Below are 19,359 nucleotides of genomic sequence, written 5' to 3'. Positions count from 1 at the left end.
TCAAACTGACGGAACAACATAACAGTAATGTCAGCACCGCGGTGTCTGTGCGCACTCGAACGGAGCAATACTTGAATTGCTCCGTCGGGCGCCATCTAGTGGCCGGCAGCACGCAAAACACTTGAATTCCCCCAAAGAGTTGAGAAACAGCGTTAGCCTTTTATTGTATAGGATGCTGTGTGGAGTAGGTGCTCTTAGCCGGAGAGAGCCGCAGAAATTAGATTTCATTTGCTGGCAGAAAAGTATTAAAATTAGTTAAAGAGGTGAAGGGCATATTTAATATTTTATATTTTGCCCTAAGAGCTGACAGAGGGGGTGATTCAGTGGTGCTGCTACTGGGTCTTTATGCTAACGCCACGACCAATGAGAGACACACACTGGCTGTGGCGCAATGAGGCACCATCTGTCGGCTATCCATTGGACGTTAGAGCAACCCTATGGTTACTCAGACTGTCCGTCTGAACATGGCTGCCAGTGCCAGTGGAACGGCGTCCTTCAACACAGTTCCTGACACCACCGCCAATAGCCACACCCCGGTCACCACCCAGGGGTGCCCTTAGAACTGGCATGGATCTTCATCCAGCTCTGATATGCGTCCCCCTGTGGTAAATATTGGGAGGCTAGCACAGTGCCGCGCCTCGGAGACATGCACAGTGCCGCGCCTCTGACACATGCACAGTGCCACGCCTCGGAGACATGCACAGTGCCGCGCCTCAGACACATGCACAGTGCCGCGCCTCGGAGACATGCACAGTGCTGCGCCTCGGACACATTCACAGTGCCGCGCCTCGGAGACATGCACAGTGCCACGCCTCAGACACAGTGGCGCGCCTCGGACACAGGCACAGTGCCGCACCTCGGACACATGCACAGTGCCGTGCCGCGCCTCGGACACATGCACAGTGCCGCGCCTCGGACACATGCACAGTGCCGCGCCTCGGACACATGCACAGTGCCGCGCCTCGGAGACATGCACAGTGGCGCGCCACGGACACATGCACAGAGCCGCGCCTCAGACACATGCACAGTGTCGCGCCTCAGACACATGCACAGTGTCGCGCCTTGGACACATGCACAGTGCCGTGCCTCGGACACATGCATAGAACTGAAACAAAGAGTGCTCTGACTTTACCCTTGTGTCTCTTCGAATACATATGAGAGAATGGCAGATGGGATGCCGGTTGTCACTATACCGACAGCGGCATCCCGTCAGCCGGAATCTTGGCTGCGAGGCAGAGAGTCCCCTCGTGGGCTTGCTGTGCCGCCACGCTTCGGGCCCCGTTGCGAGCTTCGCTCGCCACAGGTTATATTCCCACTCGGTGTGGGGGCGTGGACCCACCACTTGAGTGGGGCTGCAGTCCGGATTGCGACCGCAAACATTTCATCGTCTGCCGGGATTCTGGGGTCAGTATCCTGAACGGCAGGATCCCGACAGCCGGTATATTAACTGAACCCCGTCTCTTCCTATATCTTTGATATAATGCGCTCTGCACCTCCCAGTGCCACATCTGGTGCACCAGCATGAACTGTGATTTTCACTGGGCAGACTATCCCGGTGCACTGGTGCTAAAGAACTTTGCTCTGCGCATTTATCATGTTATATCTGCCCCCCCTGCAGTGCACATGGGCCCTCATTCCGAGTTGTTCGCTCGCAAGCTGCATTTAGCAGCTTTGCACACGCTAAGCCGCCGCCTACTGGGAGTGAATCTTAGCTTATCAAAATTGCGAACGAAAGATTTGCAATATTGCGAATAGACACTTCTTAGCAGTTTCTGAGTAGCTCCAGACTTACTCGGCATCTGCGATCAGTTCAGTGCTTGTCGTTCCTGGTTTGACGTCACAAACACACCCAGCGTTCGCCCAGACACTCCTCCGTTTCTCCAGCCACTCCCGCGTTTTTCCCAGAAACGGTAGCGTTTTTTCACACACACCCATAAAACGGCCAGTTTCCGCCCAGAAACACCCACTTCCTGTCAATCACATTACGATCACCAGAACGAAGAAAAAACCTCGTAATGCCGTGAGTAAAATACCTAACTGCATAGCAAATTTACTTGGCGCAGTCGCACTGCGGACATTGCGCATGCGCATTAGCGACTAATCGCTCCGTTGCGAGAAAAAAATACAGAGCGAACAACTCGGAATGACCCCCATGGTTTTGCCCAACTGCTAAAAAATTTCCTGCTGCGATCAACTTGGAATTACCCCCATTGTTTCCACCACATGTACAATTAAGCCACAAGTGGTCTCCACAGAGTGAGCCACATGAGCCGTAGGATTACCTGAATTATTCTAATAAGGGTACAAATTGGCAGTAAGCCTACATGTGTCATATCCCCCCCTTATCTCCCATTAATACAAATACAGTCACTGATAAGAAACACTAAGCTCTGTCATCCTGATTGCTACCAGCGGGGCAGGAAGTCAGGGGTCTTGCTGTCTGACCACCAATTAGATTTCATAATTAGCCATCACGCAATATGCACAGCCTCCCCCCTCCTCGCCCTGTAGGGCTCATGGCTTGTTTCCTGCTGAGACTAATACATGGACAAACAGAAGCAAAGTGCTGTTTCTGGACACTGGGCCTAATTCAGATCTGATCGCAGCAGCAAATTTGTTAACAGTTGGGCAAAACAATGTGCACTGCAGGTGGGGCCATACTTGCCTACCTGACCCTCTCCATGAGGGAGAAAATACTCTGGGGTAAATTTACTAAGATGGGAGCTCTATTTAAGATGGGATGTTGCCTATTGCAACCAATCAGGTTCCAGGTATTATCTTCCAGAGGGTGCTAGATAAATGAGAAGTAGAACCTGATTGGTTGCTATGGGCAACATCCCATCTTAAATAGAACTCCCATCTTAGTAAATTTTCCCTCTGTTCCTGAACTTTCCTGGTAATGTATGATTGCCATCACCTGTGGTGAAACACCTTTCTTATCAATTAACTAGCTCACCACAGGTGATGGCAATCATACATTACCAGGAAAGTCCGGGAACAGAGCATTTTCTCCCTCGTGGAGAGGGTCAGGTAGGCAAGTATGGGTGGGCAGATATAATAGGGCAAACCTATGATCGATTCAGAGTCATACACATCTCAATCTTCTCTGCAGCTGCTAAATTGGACATTTACGGAACTCCAAGGATGAGTGTCCTATTGCTCTAGAACCTCAAGTGTCACTATTTAGGTACCTCAAGTAACAGTGTTCTAGGGTTCTGGAACCTCATGTATCAGTCCTATGTCAGTTTTCCATTGCTGTGGAACCTCAAGTGTCAGTGTGCCATGGTTCTGAAAGCTCAAGTGTCAGTGTTCCATTATCCTAGAGCCTCAAGTATAAGTGTTTAATTGCTCTAGAAATTAAAGTATCAGTGTTCCATCGGCATAGGTGTGCGCAGGGGGGGTGCCTGGTGCGCACAGGCACCCCCTAATGTCTGGCACCCCGAGCTCACATGCCTGATGCAGCGATCGCCGAGCAGGCTGATTACTGTCCCCTCTGCGCTGTACCCTGTCAGGAATGCATTACTGACTGGACGCCTGGGTTAATCAAGGGTGCCACTGACACCGGCTTTCAAATTCCCAGCTCCACCTCCATGTACAAAAACAGTGTGATGTGATTACGTCATGCTGCTCGCATGCCCACCCGTCACACCCGCCACATACACACCTCTCTCCTTCTATGCTATGCCAACGCCAGCCACTGATGAGGAGCAGCATGCAGCCAGCGTTCCTCTTAGGAGCTTGCAGGGGAAAGAGAGGGGCAGCAAGACCAGGCTGAGGAGGAGCAGTGTAATTGCAGTGAGTGCCATCAGGGGTGTTTGTTTGGTGCACACCACAACATCTGACAATATATCTGCTTTATTAGGATTGGTACAAAGATGGATATTTTATATGTGTTGACCATCAATAGATGGTACTAAACACGCCCAAAAGGCGGTGCTAGACACACCCCTCCGACGGTGCACCCCCTAATAAAATGTGCTGCGCACGCCAGTGTCCATCGGTCAGGTACCTCAAGTATCAGTGCTTCATTGTTCTAGCACAGTGAAAGGTAATGTTTGGAATTTCTGCTGCTGAGGAAATTCACATCTCAGCATGTTGTCAAAGTTTAGCATGCCCTAACTGCAAGACGGATAGCTAAACAACACCTGGAGTGCTGCACTTCTGAGACACCAAGTGTCAGTGTTCCATTGTTCTGGATCCTCAAGTGTCAGTGTGCTATTGTTCAGGAATCTCAAGTGTCAATGATCAATTGTTCTGGGACCACAAGTGTCTGCGTTCCATTGTCCTGGGACCTCAAGTGTCAGTGTTCCTTAGTTCTGGGACCTGAAGTGTCATTGTTCCTTAGTTCTGGGACCTGAAGTGTCATTGTTCCTTAGTTCTGGGACCTGAATTGTCAGTGTTCCATCGTTCTCAGACCTGAAGTGTCAATGTTCCTTAGTTCTGGGACCTGAATTGTCAGTCTTCCATTGTTCTGGGTCCTCAAGTGTCAGCGTTCCATTGTTCTCAGATCTAAAGTGTCAATGTTCCATTAGTCTAAAATCTCAATTTTCATTGTTCCACTGTTATGGACCCTAATGTGATATTGTTCTATTGCCCTTGAACCTCAAGTGTCAGTGTTCCACTGTTCTGGTACCTCAGATGTCAGTATTCCATTGTTGTGGAACCTGAAGTATTCAATGTCCCATTATTCAGGTACCTCAAGTATTAATGTTTTATTTCTTTTGAGACCTCAACACAGAAAGCTGCCATAAGAATGTGTTGTACATTTCATGTATTATGGAATGCTACATGATCCCTTAGTTGCATCCCTCTGGTTTAGAAAAGCCAGGTTTACAGATTAAGTGTTAGGGTTAGGCACTAGGGGGAGGGTTAGGGTTAGACTGTGGTAAGGGAGATTTAGGGGTAGGCTGCAGGGAGGGAGGTTATGGTTAGGCTGCAAGAAGGGAGGATTAGGGTATCAGGGGGAGAGGGTTAGCACTTACTCACCAGGTGTCGGGATTCTGAGGACCAGGATCGCCACTGTTGGTCTTGTGACAGTCAGCATTTCATGTGCCGGTATCCAATACCCAACCCCTTCATTTATATCATAGCAGCCATCAAACAGCTATATATAAGGGTGGTCTTCTGTTTGCCGGCGGTCGGGCTCCCGGCGCTCAGTATACCGGCGCCGGGAGCCCGACAGCCGGCATACCGACACTTATTTTCCCTCGTGGGGGTCCACGACCCCCATAGCGGGAGAATAAAATAGTGTGGCGCGCGTAGCGCGCCACCGTGCCCGTAGGGTGGCGAGCGCAGCGAGCCCGCAAGGGGCTCATTTGCGCTCGCCAAGCTGTCGGTAAGCCGGCGGTCGGGCTCCCGGCAACGGGATGCTGGTCGCCGGGAGCCCGACCGCCGGCCAGACCGGCGGTCGGCGGTCGGACCGGCAGACCGTCTTCTGTTTGCCGGCGGTCGGGCTCCCGGCGCTCAGTATAATTATATACTATAACGCACTACTGTTTACTGCACTGTCCAAAGGTGTTTGTGGTACCACAAGAGAGGCTGAGCAGGACTCGTGGCCTATTGGGTAGAATGGAGACCTTGGCCAAGAAGAGGTAACAGAGCACCAGTGCTGACCTGGCACCTGAACTGGGCACAGGGGGGCCAGAGAAACAGGAGTAACATTGCACTAGTGCTGACCTTACTTCCTCATCTCAGACCCCTCTGCGTTGATAAACATGGCCTGCTGACACTGCAAATCCAAGCTTGCCATCAGGGTATTAATTAAAACTGTCCCGTGCTCATGCCAGTAGTTCAGTCAGCCTTTATCTTTCATTTATTAACCTTTATTAAAGTAAAGCTAGTTAACTATAGGTTAAAATACGGTTTGACATTGCGCCCGACTCTATGCGGCTTGACGGAGCTTGGCGGACAGGAGGGGTGAACATTACTGATTCTTCCTGTTAGGTGGAAAACACCTTTAAGGAAAAGTTGCAACTGGGAAATTTTGTGAAGACATAATATTTAAATAACCCAAAAAAATGCCTAAATGAAAAGAATGTGCACAGTATATTGTAATATAAGGTTTTAAATATCAGGATCTGTAAAGAAAATCAATTTCGTTCCTATTTCATTGACAATTAGCGATATTATAAGCCTGTCATGTTCTATAACGAGATAAAACTGTTTAAACAACACAAGAACAGTCCAAAAGTGCACTTCCAAATTTTATGGAGATTGTTAATGCTAACTTCAGTTACTAATAAGAATGTATATTAAACAAATCTCCAGCCACACAGAGGTTAAAAGAACAAACATGGAACTTCCTTATGGCAATATAGCTTCCACTGATCAGATTTCCATCCAATCTAGTTATATGAGGAATACCGAATATTTGTATACACACAACTGCCATGTGTAGCATTTAACACGGCTTGTGGCGGAAACTACAAAACTGACATGTGAACATCATTTCATATTGAGGCACGTTTGACACCACAGTTGTCTCCCACCAGGGGTCTTCCATCACTTCTCTGAACTGTGGGGGACCCTGGTTTTTCCACTATCTAACTCTCAGTCTGTGGGTGGACTTCAGGGGCAACGTCCAATGAAACTAGACAAATTTTTCATAAAATGTGTGAAATCGACGATGGCATCCATGCAGCATAGTTTATTATAAAGATCCTCATGAACCCAGCATTTAGCTGATCCAGATAGCAGAGTAACACTACAGTCCAGCATTGCAAAGTAGTCCCTTTAATTTCCATATATTGTATTCCTAATCAAAGCAACAACTAAGATCTTTGTGACTGACAGCTTCCGCCTAATTCTTTGGGACAAACAGAAAGCTTTTTTCTTTTTTGGCTGTGCAAACATATGTCGAAACATCAGTAAACCTCTGATTACTAGCCAACTGCCTGAACCAGGATTAATTCATTATGCGGGGGATTTGCTAATTGCAATTTGTACCGTTCAAATGCATAGATTCTTTATTTTTGGGGGCAATTATCATTTTGGGTCTAAAAATCTGCAATTCCTAAGTTGCATCAAATATATTTTAGTGCTGTATAACAATGTATAAATGTGTATGTAAATGTTGCATACAGCCTGAAGTAGTTTCATGCATTGAAGGATTGGTACAGTACTATGGAAGTATTGGTGCCTATTGTGCAATCTGGCAGCCCCTCCCACTGTACATGTAATAGGGAAATTTCACCGTGAGATCATTGTCCCTCCCCCAAAGTCAAACTTAAAAACCATGCAGTGTTTCAAAGTTTCAGGTAAAACTAAAAGGATTCCACAAAGTTCAGGAGTGTTGTGATCACATCATATTCTGTAAAACAAAGGTCACCCTTAGAGGCGGCTCCCCTGTCCTGCCCAGAGATGCTCTCCATGGATTCACTACAGTAAGTCTGCACTTTACCCTCTTGGGGTTTTTTTTTTCTCACTTTTTGGATTGTTGGTAAACTTTTGATAGTTGGTCACTTGTTAGAACTATTTCCTCGTGGGATGTGCGAAAGGTGATGGACTTGTAGTAGTAGTAGTAGTAGTAGTAGTAGTAGTAGTAGTAGTAATGAGACCTAAACCTCATTATGTGACTTACATATAGTGTAGTAGTAGTAGTAGTAGTAGTTAGCCATACGCAAGAATCTTTTGTATTGACTATAATTAGTTGAGTTGTGAACTTGCTGGCATCCTGTATATGAGATCCAGCAAAGAACAAGGTATGGGAGTTTTCCCCAGAAAGTTAATGATAATGTGTTATCAGCTGTTGAAATGATGCCTTAAAAAAAAAGTTTGGTTTTGCTGCGTCCTTTGTGCTCTTCTGAGTGTACTTTGTATAGTATGACTTTTAGGGAGATGCCACTTTTATAAGGGACACATTAATGATTCCTAAAATATTGATCTTCACACAAAGGCAAATTGTGCTTAGGGCCCGGACAGCGTGGCCAAGCAATTGGCATATTCATATGTAATTTTAGGTGAAATCTTGCTGTACATTACTTAACCTAAGAATGTATGAATGGAGCAGTCCCAGGAGTGTCTGTTCAACCGCATGAGGTCTTAGGTATCTATCTATCTATCTATCTATCTATCTATCTATCTATCTATCTATCTATCTATCTATTTATCTATCTATGTAAGTGCCACCTATTTTTCCATAAATTAGATCTTTCCTGGCATCCATATAAATTACAATAATACTGAATTAGCAGAGTGTACTTCTTCTATAGTATCTGAGTGCCGTCTACACACACACACACACACACACACACACACACACACACACACACACACACACACACACACACACACAAGCAGCATCCCACATATAGAACATAGAAATAGAAATGCTATCCAACCAGGACCATCCAGCATACAGACCAGTACCACAAACAGCGACACTTGGGCCAAATAAAGGACCACAGCAAGTGTGCATACATATATATATATATATATATATATATATATACACACACACACATATATATATATAGCTATCTATATATAAATATCTCTCTCTCGCTCTCTTTCTCCCTATATATATATATATATATATATATAAGTATGGTATATAGGCGGCACTCGTGGACTTAATTCAAATAAGAAAACCCGGACACTCCTGGGTTGAATAATAATATATAGATAGATAGATATATATCTAGATATAAATAGAGATAGATAGATAGATAGATAGATAGATAGATAGATAGATAGATAGATAGATAGATAGATAGATAGATAGATACTCCCTTTGATGGCACCTAACCCCGGGTTTTCTATACCTGTCCTATCTTGTCCTGTACTGTACTGTAAGTGCTGTTTCTTGTTTGCTCATTTGATTATGTACTGTGTAACGGGCGCTGCGGATCCCTTGTGGCGCCATATAAATAAAGGATAATAATAATAATAATAATAGATAGAATATGTATACACATTTGTTTTTGCTCACTCTTTCCATGTCTCTCTCACTTTCTCTCTCTCTCTCTCTCTCTCTCAGTATACCTATAAATATGTCTTTCTCTTTCTGCGTCTCTTAATCTTTTTTCCCTCTCTACACATGTACACGTGTTGTAATAGATATATTAATCTGTTAATGTATCAATTATTGGTATTAAACAATGTCCTCACTTGTCTAATCACGGATTGCCTATTGCTATAACAGCCAGAAATAAAACTGAAATGAACGGCGTACACCAGTTACTACACCTAAGCCTACCCTGCTCCATACATGATGCCTATAGAATAATACAGTTTATTGCACAAAGCATCTTTAACAAGCAGTAATGAGATGTCTGGTTATCTCTCTGAGATATTTGCTATCGCCCCCTAGTGGAGAGCTAGTTTTAGAATATTAGAAGTGTTAAGAATCCATTTACTGCTCAGGAAAATGGCTTGTTCTGCAGGTTATGGATTATTAGATGATGCCAGACAAGGGATACAGGTCACTATTTCTGCCATTCCTACAGCTCTTACAGGCTACATATATAGATGTGGCTCTGCTGTTCATATCTATACTTGACTGAGCTGCTGACCGTGTAATTATCACTGTGTTAAGTAGGTGACAAACAATGGGGCAAATGTATTAAGCCTGGAGAAGTGATAAAGCCATGATAAAGCAGTGATAAGTGGACGGTGATAACCAATCAGCTCCTAAAGGGGGGGTACTCACGGTGCGATCGCTGCTTAAAATCTAAGCAATCTGACTAGATTGCTTAGATTTTAAGCAGTGATCTCTCCGTGTGTACCCCCCACAGCGATAGCAATGCGCGGCCCCTTGCATCGCTATTGCTGGTGCTCGATTGGCCACACATCTCTCCCCAAATTGGGCCGTGAATATGGCCCTTAACTGTCATTTTTCAAACCCATAATGATTGGCTGGTGCGTTATCACCTTACACTTATCACTGCTTTATCACTTCTCCAGGCTTAATACATCTGCCCCAATGTACTGTTATGCAAATGGCGTCCCTTGGGGGGACGGTGAGACGCACAGAGCTAGTGCCCTTGTGGGCTGGTGTCACTGTACGCTCTATGATCCTGCAGTAGGAGGCAGAGGGAATGACGCACGCCGTCTTGTTGCGGTTTCCATCTAAAAACTACAGAGACACGTCTAGGGCTAATAAAATATATCTGACACCAGTTACTGACAGTGGTGCTTATTGCAATAGAGTGTAAGAAACTGGGCGGGATGTACTAATGTACATCGCCGCCCATCGCCGCCCTGCGCCACGATGCTGATCGCATATGTACTAACATATGCGATCAGCATTGCGGAGGACAGCTCTTCAGATAAGAGCTGTCCTCCGCGATGCGCAGCGGCAGCCTGACTTCCGGGATTCGGCCCCAGAAGTCAGTCTGCGCATGCGCGGGGTGACGGGGGCGGCCGCAGGGCATGCTGGGAGGGATCCGATCGGATCCCTCACACAGCGCCGCGGAGAGAAGCCCATAGGCTTCTATGGACTATCGCCAGCTAAAGCTGGCGAACCCTGCCGCGGCGCTGACCTGGCGGCCGGGGGATAGTACATCAGGAAAATGCGGTAAACAGGGGGTTTACAGCATTTTCCGCTTAGTACATCCCGCCCATGACTTGTGAAAAATTGTTATTGGAGAAAAATGAAACTAAATAGGAGAAAACAGAAGAAACCTGAGCAACTCATCTGTGTGACAATGCACCTGAACAGTTTGTCCAATACTCCCTAATTTAGATGAGATTTACATGTCATTCCTATGCACCCCGCTTTATGACTTTACTGGGAAAAATTGTTCTTTCGTGGAATCGTTAAATAGCAAATTAGGTCAATTAAGAAAACCAACTAACCTCGTAAAAGCAGATAAAACCATTTGTAACTTAACGATGCCTTAGGAATAAGCTTTCTTAGCTCATATGGTAAATACTGTATAGTAAATACTACATTCCTGGTTTGAGAACTACAAAATAGCTAAACAAAATAAAAAATAATAATAAATTAATTGTTTCCTAGGTCAGGTGGTGTAGAACATACTCAGTCATGCTTTAAAACCAATGTGCAGCATTGTCTATTGTGGCTTTAAACGCTACACAGACCCTTGTAATTTCTTAATGATCAGTCTGCTCTTATAACAGTTATGATTCAAGTCCAGATAGGTCTGAAATGCTTTCCTGCGTCTGTATAGGCTGCAAGATTTGCTGGTGATGATTATGTGGACTGTTTGTAATGGTGCACAGTACTTGTGAACAATTCACACTCTTTCTTTCCCCGTAACTTAGCTCAGGCTGCTCAGCATTAGTGAATAAGGATATTAGTTTGTCTTACTTCACTCACTGAGGTAATAAGACCGGTTTCTGCACAAAAACAAAACAAAAACTTGTGTTATTACTGTTGACCTACCTCTATATTGCACCCTTGTGAACATCTGTTGGTCACAAACCAGTGCAGGAAGTCTGATAAGGAGGATATTCATCTCAGCCTGTGCTACTATGACAAGCAGCAGAATATTGTATATTATTAATTATGCGATCTGTGCAAGCTGTCTGACATCTCTTCTTTTCCTTCTCCCTCAGCTTTGACAATACTTCTTTCAACTGTTCGGTAAGTTATTCGTTATATATAGATTATTTGTATGTAAAATTAACTCTATGTAGTTTACAGTGTTTTTCTCTGAGGAGTGCCTCTTCCGTGCCTCCACCTGTGGATATTTTAAAATGTGTCAGTGAGTAATGACTACACCTGTGCTCCTGCCGGGTGACCTGGGAAATGTGAACTGTTTGGGGTCCTGAGGACGGATTTTGAGCACCTATCCTATGATGTAGATAGATGTGACGCTAATTTTCCCATGCAGAAAATTCCCCATACTGTATTTACCTATGACGTGTCCAAGGTGTCACTTGCTAGGAGGGAATTACTATATATGTGTGATCTCTGCCTGCAAACCCTAATGAAGGATACGATTTAATCCCTGCTTAATGTATGTGCCATTGCATTTAGCGGCGTACTGTATGTATTTTGCCATGTTATAGGGGTGTGGTTCATCAAATCGACAGTGTCTAGGTCGACAATGTTTAGGTCGACCACTATAGGTCGACAGTCACTAGGTTGACATGGATGGAAGGTCGACAGGGTTTCTAGGTCGACATGAGGATTTTTTTTTGTGTGTCGTTTTCTTCGTAGAGTGACCGGGATCCCAAATTAGTGCACCGCGTCCCCTCGCATGGCTCGCTTCGCTCGCCATGCTTCGGGCATGGTGCCTTCGCTCCGCTACCGCTTCGCTCGGCACACTTTACCGTTCCAATCGTAGTCCACGTGGATCGTTAAGTATGAAAAAAATCAAAAAAAGAAGAAAAACTCATGTCGACCTTTATACCTGTCGACCTAGCACATGTCGACCTAGAAACCCTGTCGACCTTCCATCCATGTCGACCTAGTGACTGTCGACCTATAGTGGTCGACCTAAACATTGTCGACCTAGACACTGTCGATCTTCAGACCGGATCCCTGTTATAGATGAAGCTTTGCAATGCAGTGTACCGCAAATAGCATCTCATAAACTGGAAACAGCAAGAGACAGGAAACTTAAAAAATAATTAGTTTTCTACTTCACTAAACCCTATGAACAAACGTCTATAAACATAAAGGATACCCAGGTACGTTGTTCTTTAGGGTTTACAAATAAGCGCCGCAGATCATGTTTCCTAGCTGGATAAATCCAAGAAGCAACATTTCTCATTAATTCAGATTTAAAACCAGTTCATGCACCACTGAATGCTGCTTTAGTAAGACTTTGGAGAACAGGCTGGGGGTACTGTTTCATCAGCCCCCCACAAACATAATCCAATAATCCATAGTGCAGGGCGATCACCAGGATGGTTGACAATACTGAAAACTGCTTTATTAATCCATATTAAAACATCACGTGAGGTAATGTTTCGATCCCTATAGGGATCTTAAGTCATGATATCATGATATATGAGAATATCCCAAAAGTACTACAGGGATCGAAATGTGGACTAATAAATCATCTTCCAATTATTATCAACAAGCCTGGAGAGCGCCCTGTTCTATGGATATATATATGTATATATTTGTATATATATGTATATATATGTATCTGTGTGTATATATATATATATATATACATATATATATATGTATATACTGTACAATATATACTATATATGTTTTTATATATACCGTGCGAAACAAGAGGCACTTGTATCCTAAAGTAGAACAGCCAACTGGAAAAAACTGTGTCAGACTAATTATGAATCATTATTTGGCCTATCAAGTCGCTAAAATCTAGTGACAATACTGTTGGTGCCTCTTACCTCCGTGGTGTCACTAGTTCCTGGTTCCTAACATTGTAACTCAAACAATATGGCTGCCCCATTGTGCTTAAGCATGTGGTACACATTACAGCTTTTACTTGTTACAGCCAGAGAGCTATTTAAATGCCCTCCATATTTGGCCATCAGGGGCACTATGGGAACGCCAGATTGTCTATATGAACGTTAGTTATAACAGTTAAACTAGTGACGATGGGCGCAAAGTCCAGTGTCTTGGCACCACAAGCTTTACCCTATGTAGGAAAATGTTAAATGTTGGGGCATTGTATTTCTTGGTGATGTTGCCCAGCCACAAATTCTGATTTCACATCTGCAAGAACTGAATGGCCCTCTAAGAGTGACAAAGTTGTGGCATCTCGATGAGGATGGGGTAATACACAAATGGGCAGATCTGGATTTAAGTCCAATAACCGTACACCCAAGATTTCTTCATCCGTGTGCATAACCAAGCTGCTGAGTTTCTGATTCGATGTGAAATAATTGTATTGTTCCTGGTTGGCTACTGAACTCAAAACACAAGTTGGTGAACAGATTATACAATTGAAACAAAAAGGATCCAATCTGATCAGTTGGGATTCGATGTATGATCATTGGTATGGTTGTCCTGATTCATATCTGTACATGTGGCTAATGTATTGTAGTCTAAGGATCCACTTAATTGCAAATATAGTATATTCATAAGTAGGGTATATATTTTTTTGGTTTTAAACGATCAGACAGGTTACTACAGTACAGATTAATAAATCTCTGCAAATTCAGTAAAAATATTTGCACATGTGTGAAACATGAGATCAGTGACAATAAAGTGTTATCTCTGTGATATACAGTCTTTGGAGCAAGTTTTCAGGCATGATATTACCCAGAAGGCACTGCATTTTGTGCATTACTTTGGTACAGTTTTTAATAAATTAAGCTGCTGCACTACATGTTACTGGATTACTCTTTTATTTGCACTTTCAGTTCATGAAATCCTGTCATTGTCAATGTTACTACCTTGGTTTTGATGTTTTGAAAGAGGTTCCCAGTTTAGATGTGCCCTACAGGTTAAAGGTGAAACGTTACAGGTTGAAAAGTGATAAAAGAATTATGATTACTTTAAAAAAAATGCAATAGTTTTGTACAGCATTCCATGCAGAATAATATAAAGGTACTTCCTTGTCTGAGAGCTGTTTTGTTCAAAGTGGGGGTCATTCCGAGTTGATCACTCGCTAGCAGTTTTTAGCAGCCGTGCAAATGCATTGTCGCCGCCCACTGGGGAGTGTACTTTCGCTTTGCAGAAGTACGAACGGCTTGTGCAGCAGAGCACCTGCAAAAACATTTTGTGCAAAACAAGACCAGCCCTAGACTTACTCTTCGTGTGCGTTGATTCTATCGTTGGAGGGACGGCTTTTGACGTCATACACCCGCCCAGCGTTCGCCAAGCCACGCCTGCATTTTTCTAAACACTCCCTGAAAACGGTCAGTTGACACCCAAAAACGCCCCTTTCCTGTCAATCTTCTTGCGGTCGCCAGTGCGAATTAAAACGTCGCTAGAACCTGTGCAAAACCACAAAGGACTTTGTACCCGTACGTTGCGCGTGCGCATTGCGGTGCATACGCATGCACAGAAATGCAGATTTTTAGCCTGATCGCTACGCTGCGAACAACGGCAGTTAGCGATCAACTCAGAATGACCCCCAGTAATTGTTGACTGGCAAAGATAAGAATCCTACCATATTTGTTCTTTTTCATAACATGGACACTTGGGGGCAGTGTTCTATTGAACAGTATGGCTGACATGTCACCATCAGTTGAGAGGACAGCATGGCAGCTCCCACTTGCAATGTATATGTTCAAGCAGAATTACTTATGTTAATGAACATATCTAGTAAAATCATTTCTCTTTAGACATGGGATACAGCTTCAGTTTAAAATATATGTATTGCTTCCACGCAGTGGCAACAGCCTTTTGTGGGCTAAACTCATTTTAATGTTGATGTCATTGGTGAATAAGTTCACCAGGAAGCAGTGACATGACTAAGGGGGAGAGTTATCAAAGCTTGGAGAGAGATAAAGTACCAACCAAGCAGCACTTGTCATTTTTCAAACACGACCTGTAACATGGCAGTTAGGAGCTGATTGGTCAGCACTTTATCTTGCTACACTTGATCTCTTTTCAATACAAACAATTAACCTAGATGCTGAGCAGAATGAGGAGAAAAGGAGATAGGACAACAGTGTCAGATCAGCTACTGTAAAAATAATATAAATTAAAGTTACTGGTATCCCTTAAGAAAAAGAAAAGTGACCAATATAGAAAAAGAAGCTATATCAAGTAACAATTTATTATCCAAACAATTAATTATTTAAATTACACATGTAAGTTACACTTCTAATATTAAAAACGTGTATAATAAATATATATATATATATATATATATATATGACAAGGTTTTAATATTAGAAGTGTAACTCACATGTGCATTTTTTTATAAATTATTATTTAATATATATGTAATTTTTCTGTATTGGCCGCTTTTGTAGGCATACCACTACCTTTAATTTAATGTGTTTTAATGCTGCTGTTATTCTCCTTGTCTCTCTCTCCAAGCTTTGATTTCACCTGAGTAAGTTTGTGCCTAGTAAATACTGTTGCAAATACTCAATGATATTTTTTTACTGACAGCTTTCTAAAATGTTCCAAACCATCTAGCCTCTCTTACATACATGAGGCAATATCTACAAGAAAAGGAACGGGTGTGTGCTTAACTATTATATGCAAGGGCATCACATCAATAAGCAATATCCAATCACTGATGTGACGCTTCTGTAGTACTTTCATGTCGGGCAAGTTACTGACAGTTAGAAATGTGACTTTGCTTTTCCTGATAATAGGACATTTACAACTGGTAACTGTGCTTATAAAGCAATGTAATGCACTCTCAGGCCAGCCGTAACTTTGTCCTTTAATTCTTCTTCTGTTTTATAAGCGACCTCCGTAGCAAATTCTCACTGCATATTCTCTTCCTCAGTACCCCGATACGATGCTTCAGGATGTGGAAACCTTTGCCAAACACACCAGCAACTTCTCACAGGCCAGTGAACTTGAGCCTCACATAGGTAACGTGCCCCCTCTCGTATTCTGACCTTGTACACACAGCTGGTTATGGGTTTCAATATCAGGATGATTTGATAGTTAAATGAGGAAGATATCTCATCCTAGAGACAATACATTATTGTTATGTGCAGCTACTGTTACCTTAGGAACTACTGTGTCTGTCCTCTGCCCCAACTTCTATGGGCTTGTCTATACAACAAATGCAACAAACGTGAATTTATATAACACAATCCTGGTCGCACTGCAACAATGGCTGCTTATGGATGTATACAAATTTCTGGTACTTTTTTACTTGATAAATGTGATTCTGCTGAGCATGCAACCTACCCGCTAGCATTCAGACTACAGTACACTTACAGGAAGTTGTAGGGGCAGCCATTTTGTGATGGCAACTTACTAGGAACCACTGACATGACAAATTCACTTCTTGCCACAGCAAAGTTTCTAGTGTACTGGTGGGCTTCTTACTACAAGATGGCTTCCACTGCTGTGTGTCTTATGAAGTCCCCCAGTTATACACCTCGTTCTTAGCAAATGGATAGAATGCATTTTCCTGAATACTACATGTTGGTTCAGTCCAAAATATGGGAGCCTCTAATCTGTGTAGGTGATTGGAACAATATAGAGCCCATTCTCTGGGGAACATGGCATTTTGGCTAGTATACTGTACAACTCGGAGCCAGGTCCTGATGGCTAATTGTACAATATAGAGCTCAGGCCCTAGCAGCCCAATACACAATAAGGAGTCCAGTCTCTGATAGCCATGTGTGCAGTACTTACCTCCCCTGTTCTATTCAGCACACACCAGACTCCTGAGATGCTACCAACCTTATTGGCTGAGAGCGTCTCTGTTTCCGCGCTTCTTTTCTCCTCATATCCTGGAGGACAGGAAAGGGACTATAATAAGTAATTGGACCAGGGTGATGGTGCTCACTTCCCTGCTCAATGCAGAAGAGGGAATGGTCAGGTATTCGTTAATAGCTGGAATCAGGGGGAGCCAAGCCACCAATGTAGAGTATGGCAGTAAGACAATGTAATTGTTATGACTTGATTAGCAAAATTTTGCGGCCTCACAAATTAAGACCAAACCCTCTTACAGTGAATAATAAAGTGCAGATTTACTAAAACTAGTATAAAACAAAGAAAAGTGATGGTGTTGTCCATAGAAATCAAATTCTGGCTATCAATCTCTAGAATGTACTAAATACATGATACATACAATCTGGTTTAAATATTATTGTAAATCTACCCCAAAGTCTCTTTACACTCTCCAGGGGTGCTCTTACCATCTCTCTAATCGGTTAGCCTCTAATAGAAACAAACATGATGGTTTCTCAACAGAGTCACAAGCTGTCTATATTGGTGCCAGACAAGTTTTGGTTGAGAGAAAAAAAAAAAAAAGAGTAACGAAACAGCAGACGTAAGGGAATCTCCACGGCACATGTGACTGTTACTCACCAGAGTATTGCAGACACTATGAGGAGGACATGTGGCCGGGTCCCCTACTATCGCTTTCTACATAATATAGTTATGGCAAATAAAAAAATAATCCATACAGCAGTGTGCTGAAGTTATAAACACACCCAGGAGCAAGCATGGTTCTTCCTGAGCACCAATTGCAAAGGCGAGAGATGGAGCCGGCCTTGTGGTCTGGGGGAAGCCTGCCCGTGAGAGGGCATAGGCCCTCATTCCGAGTTGTTCGCTCGCAAGCTGCTTTTAGCAGCATTGCACACGCTAAGCCGCCGCCTACTGGGAGTGAATCTTAGCATAGTAAAATTGCGAACGAAAGATTAGCAATATTGCGAATAGACACTTCTTAGCAGTTTCTGAGTAGCTCCACACTTACTCGGCATCTGCGATCAGTTCAGTGCTTGTCGTTCCTGGTTTGACGTCACAAACACACCCAGCGTTCGCCCAGACACTCCTGCGTTTCTTCAGCCACTCCCGCGTTTTTCCCAGAAACGGTAGCGTTTTTTCGCACACACCCATAAAACGGCCTGTTTCCGCCCAGAAACACCCACTTCCTGTCAATCACATTACGATCACCAGAACGAAGAAAAAACCTCGTAATGCCGTGAGTAAAATACCTAACTGCATAGCAAATTTACTTGGCGCAGTCGCACTGCGGACATTGCGCATGCGCATTAGCGACTAATCGCTCCGTTGCGAGAAAAAAATACAGAGCGAACAACTCGGAATGACCCCCATAATGCAGTGGTTCTCAAACCTTTTTTTAATCACGGCACCTTAGACTAATAATAATAATAATAATAATAATAATAATATTTTTTCTCATGGCACCCCCCTCCCAAAAAATATATATATTTCTCTAACGTCCTAGTGGATGCTGGGGACTCCGAAAGGACCATGGGGAATAGCAGCTCCGCAGGAGACTGGGCACAAAAGTAAAAGCTTTAGGACTACCTGGTGTGCACTGGCTCCTCCCCCTATGACCCTCCTCCAAGCCTCAGTTAGATTTTTGTGCCCGAACGAGAAGGGTGCACACTAGGTGGCTCTCCTGAGCTGCTTAGAGTAAAAGTTTAAAGTAGGTTTTTTATTTTCAGTGAGACCTGCTGGCAACAGGCTCACTGCACCGAGGGACTAAGGGGAGAAGAAGCGAACTCACCTGCGTGCAGAGTGGATTGGGCTTCTTAGGCTACTGGACATTAGCTCCAGAGGGACGATCACAGGCCCAGCCATGGATGGGTCCCAGAGCCGCGCCGCCGGCCCCCTTACAGAGCCAGAAGACTGAAGAGGTCCGGAAAATCGGCGGCAGAAGACGTCCTGTCTTCAATAAGGTAGCGCACAGCACCGCAGCTGTGCGCCATTGCTCTCAGCACACTTCACACTCCGGTCACTGAGGGTGCAGGGCGCTGGGGGGGGGGCGCCCTGAGATGCAATAAAAACACCTTTTTTGGCAAAAAATACATCACATATAGCTCCTGGGCTATATGGATGCATTT

At 43.9% G+C, this 19,359-nt stretch overlaps 1 protein-coding gene across 3 annotated transcripts in view; it reads left to right on the top strand.

The window, feature by feature from the left end:
- Nucleotides 1-19,359, top strand: part of LOC134965973 (transcription factor Spi-B-like) — a 157,930-nt gene that overhangs the window by 118,880 nt on the left and 19,691 nt on the right. For 2 of the 3 annotated variants that reach the window (XM_063942415.1, XM_063942414.1), the window contains exons 1-3: nt 7,248-7,382; nt 11,521-11,548; nt 16,311-16,398. In XM_063942415.1, the coding sequence (XP_063798485.1) occupies nt 7,360-7,382; nt 11,521-11,548; nt 16,311-16,398 (139 nt within the window). In that variant the 5' untranslated portion in view covers nt 7,248-7,359. Of the gene's footprint in view, nt 1-7,247; nt 7,383-11,520; nt 11,549-16,310; nt 16,399-19,359 lie in introns of those variants that run through there. The other variant, XM_063942416.1, reaches the window with a different exon arrangement.

Source organism: Pseudophryne corroboree, chromosome 10, assembly GCF_028390025.1.
Source record: "Pseudophryne corroboree isolate aPseCor3 chromosome 10, aPseCor3.hap2, whole genome shotgun sequence".
NCBI lineage: Eukaryota > Metazoa > Chordata > Amphibia > Anura > Myobatrachidae > Pseudophryne > Pseudophryne corroboree.
The sequence above is the reverse complement of the archived record's forward strand: the minus strand, read 5'-3'. Positions and strand labels throughout refer to the sequence as shown.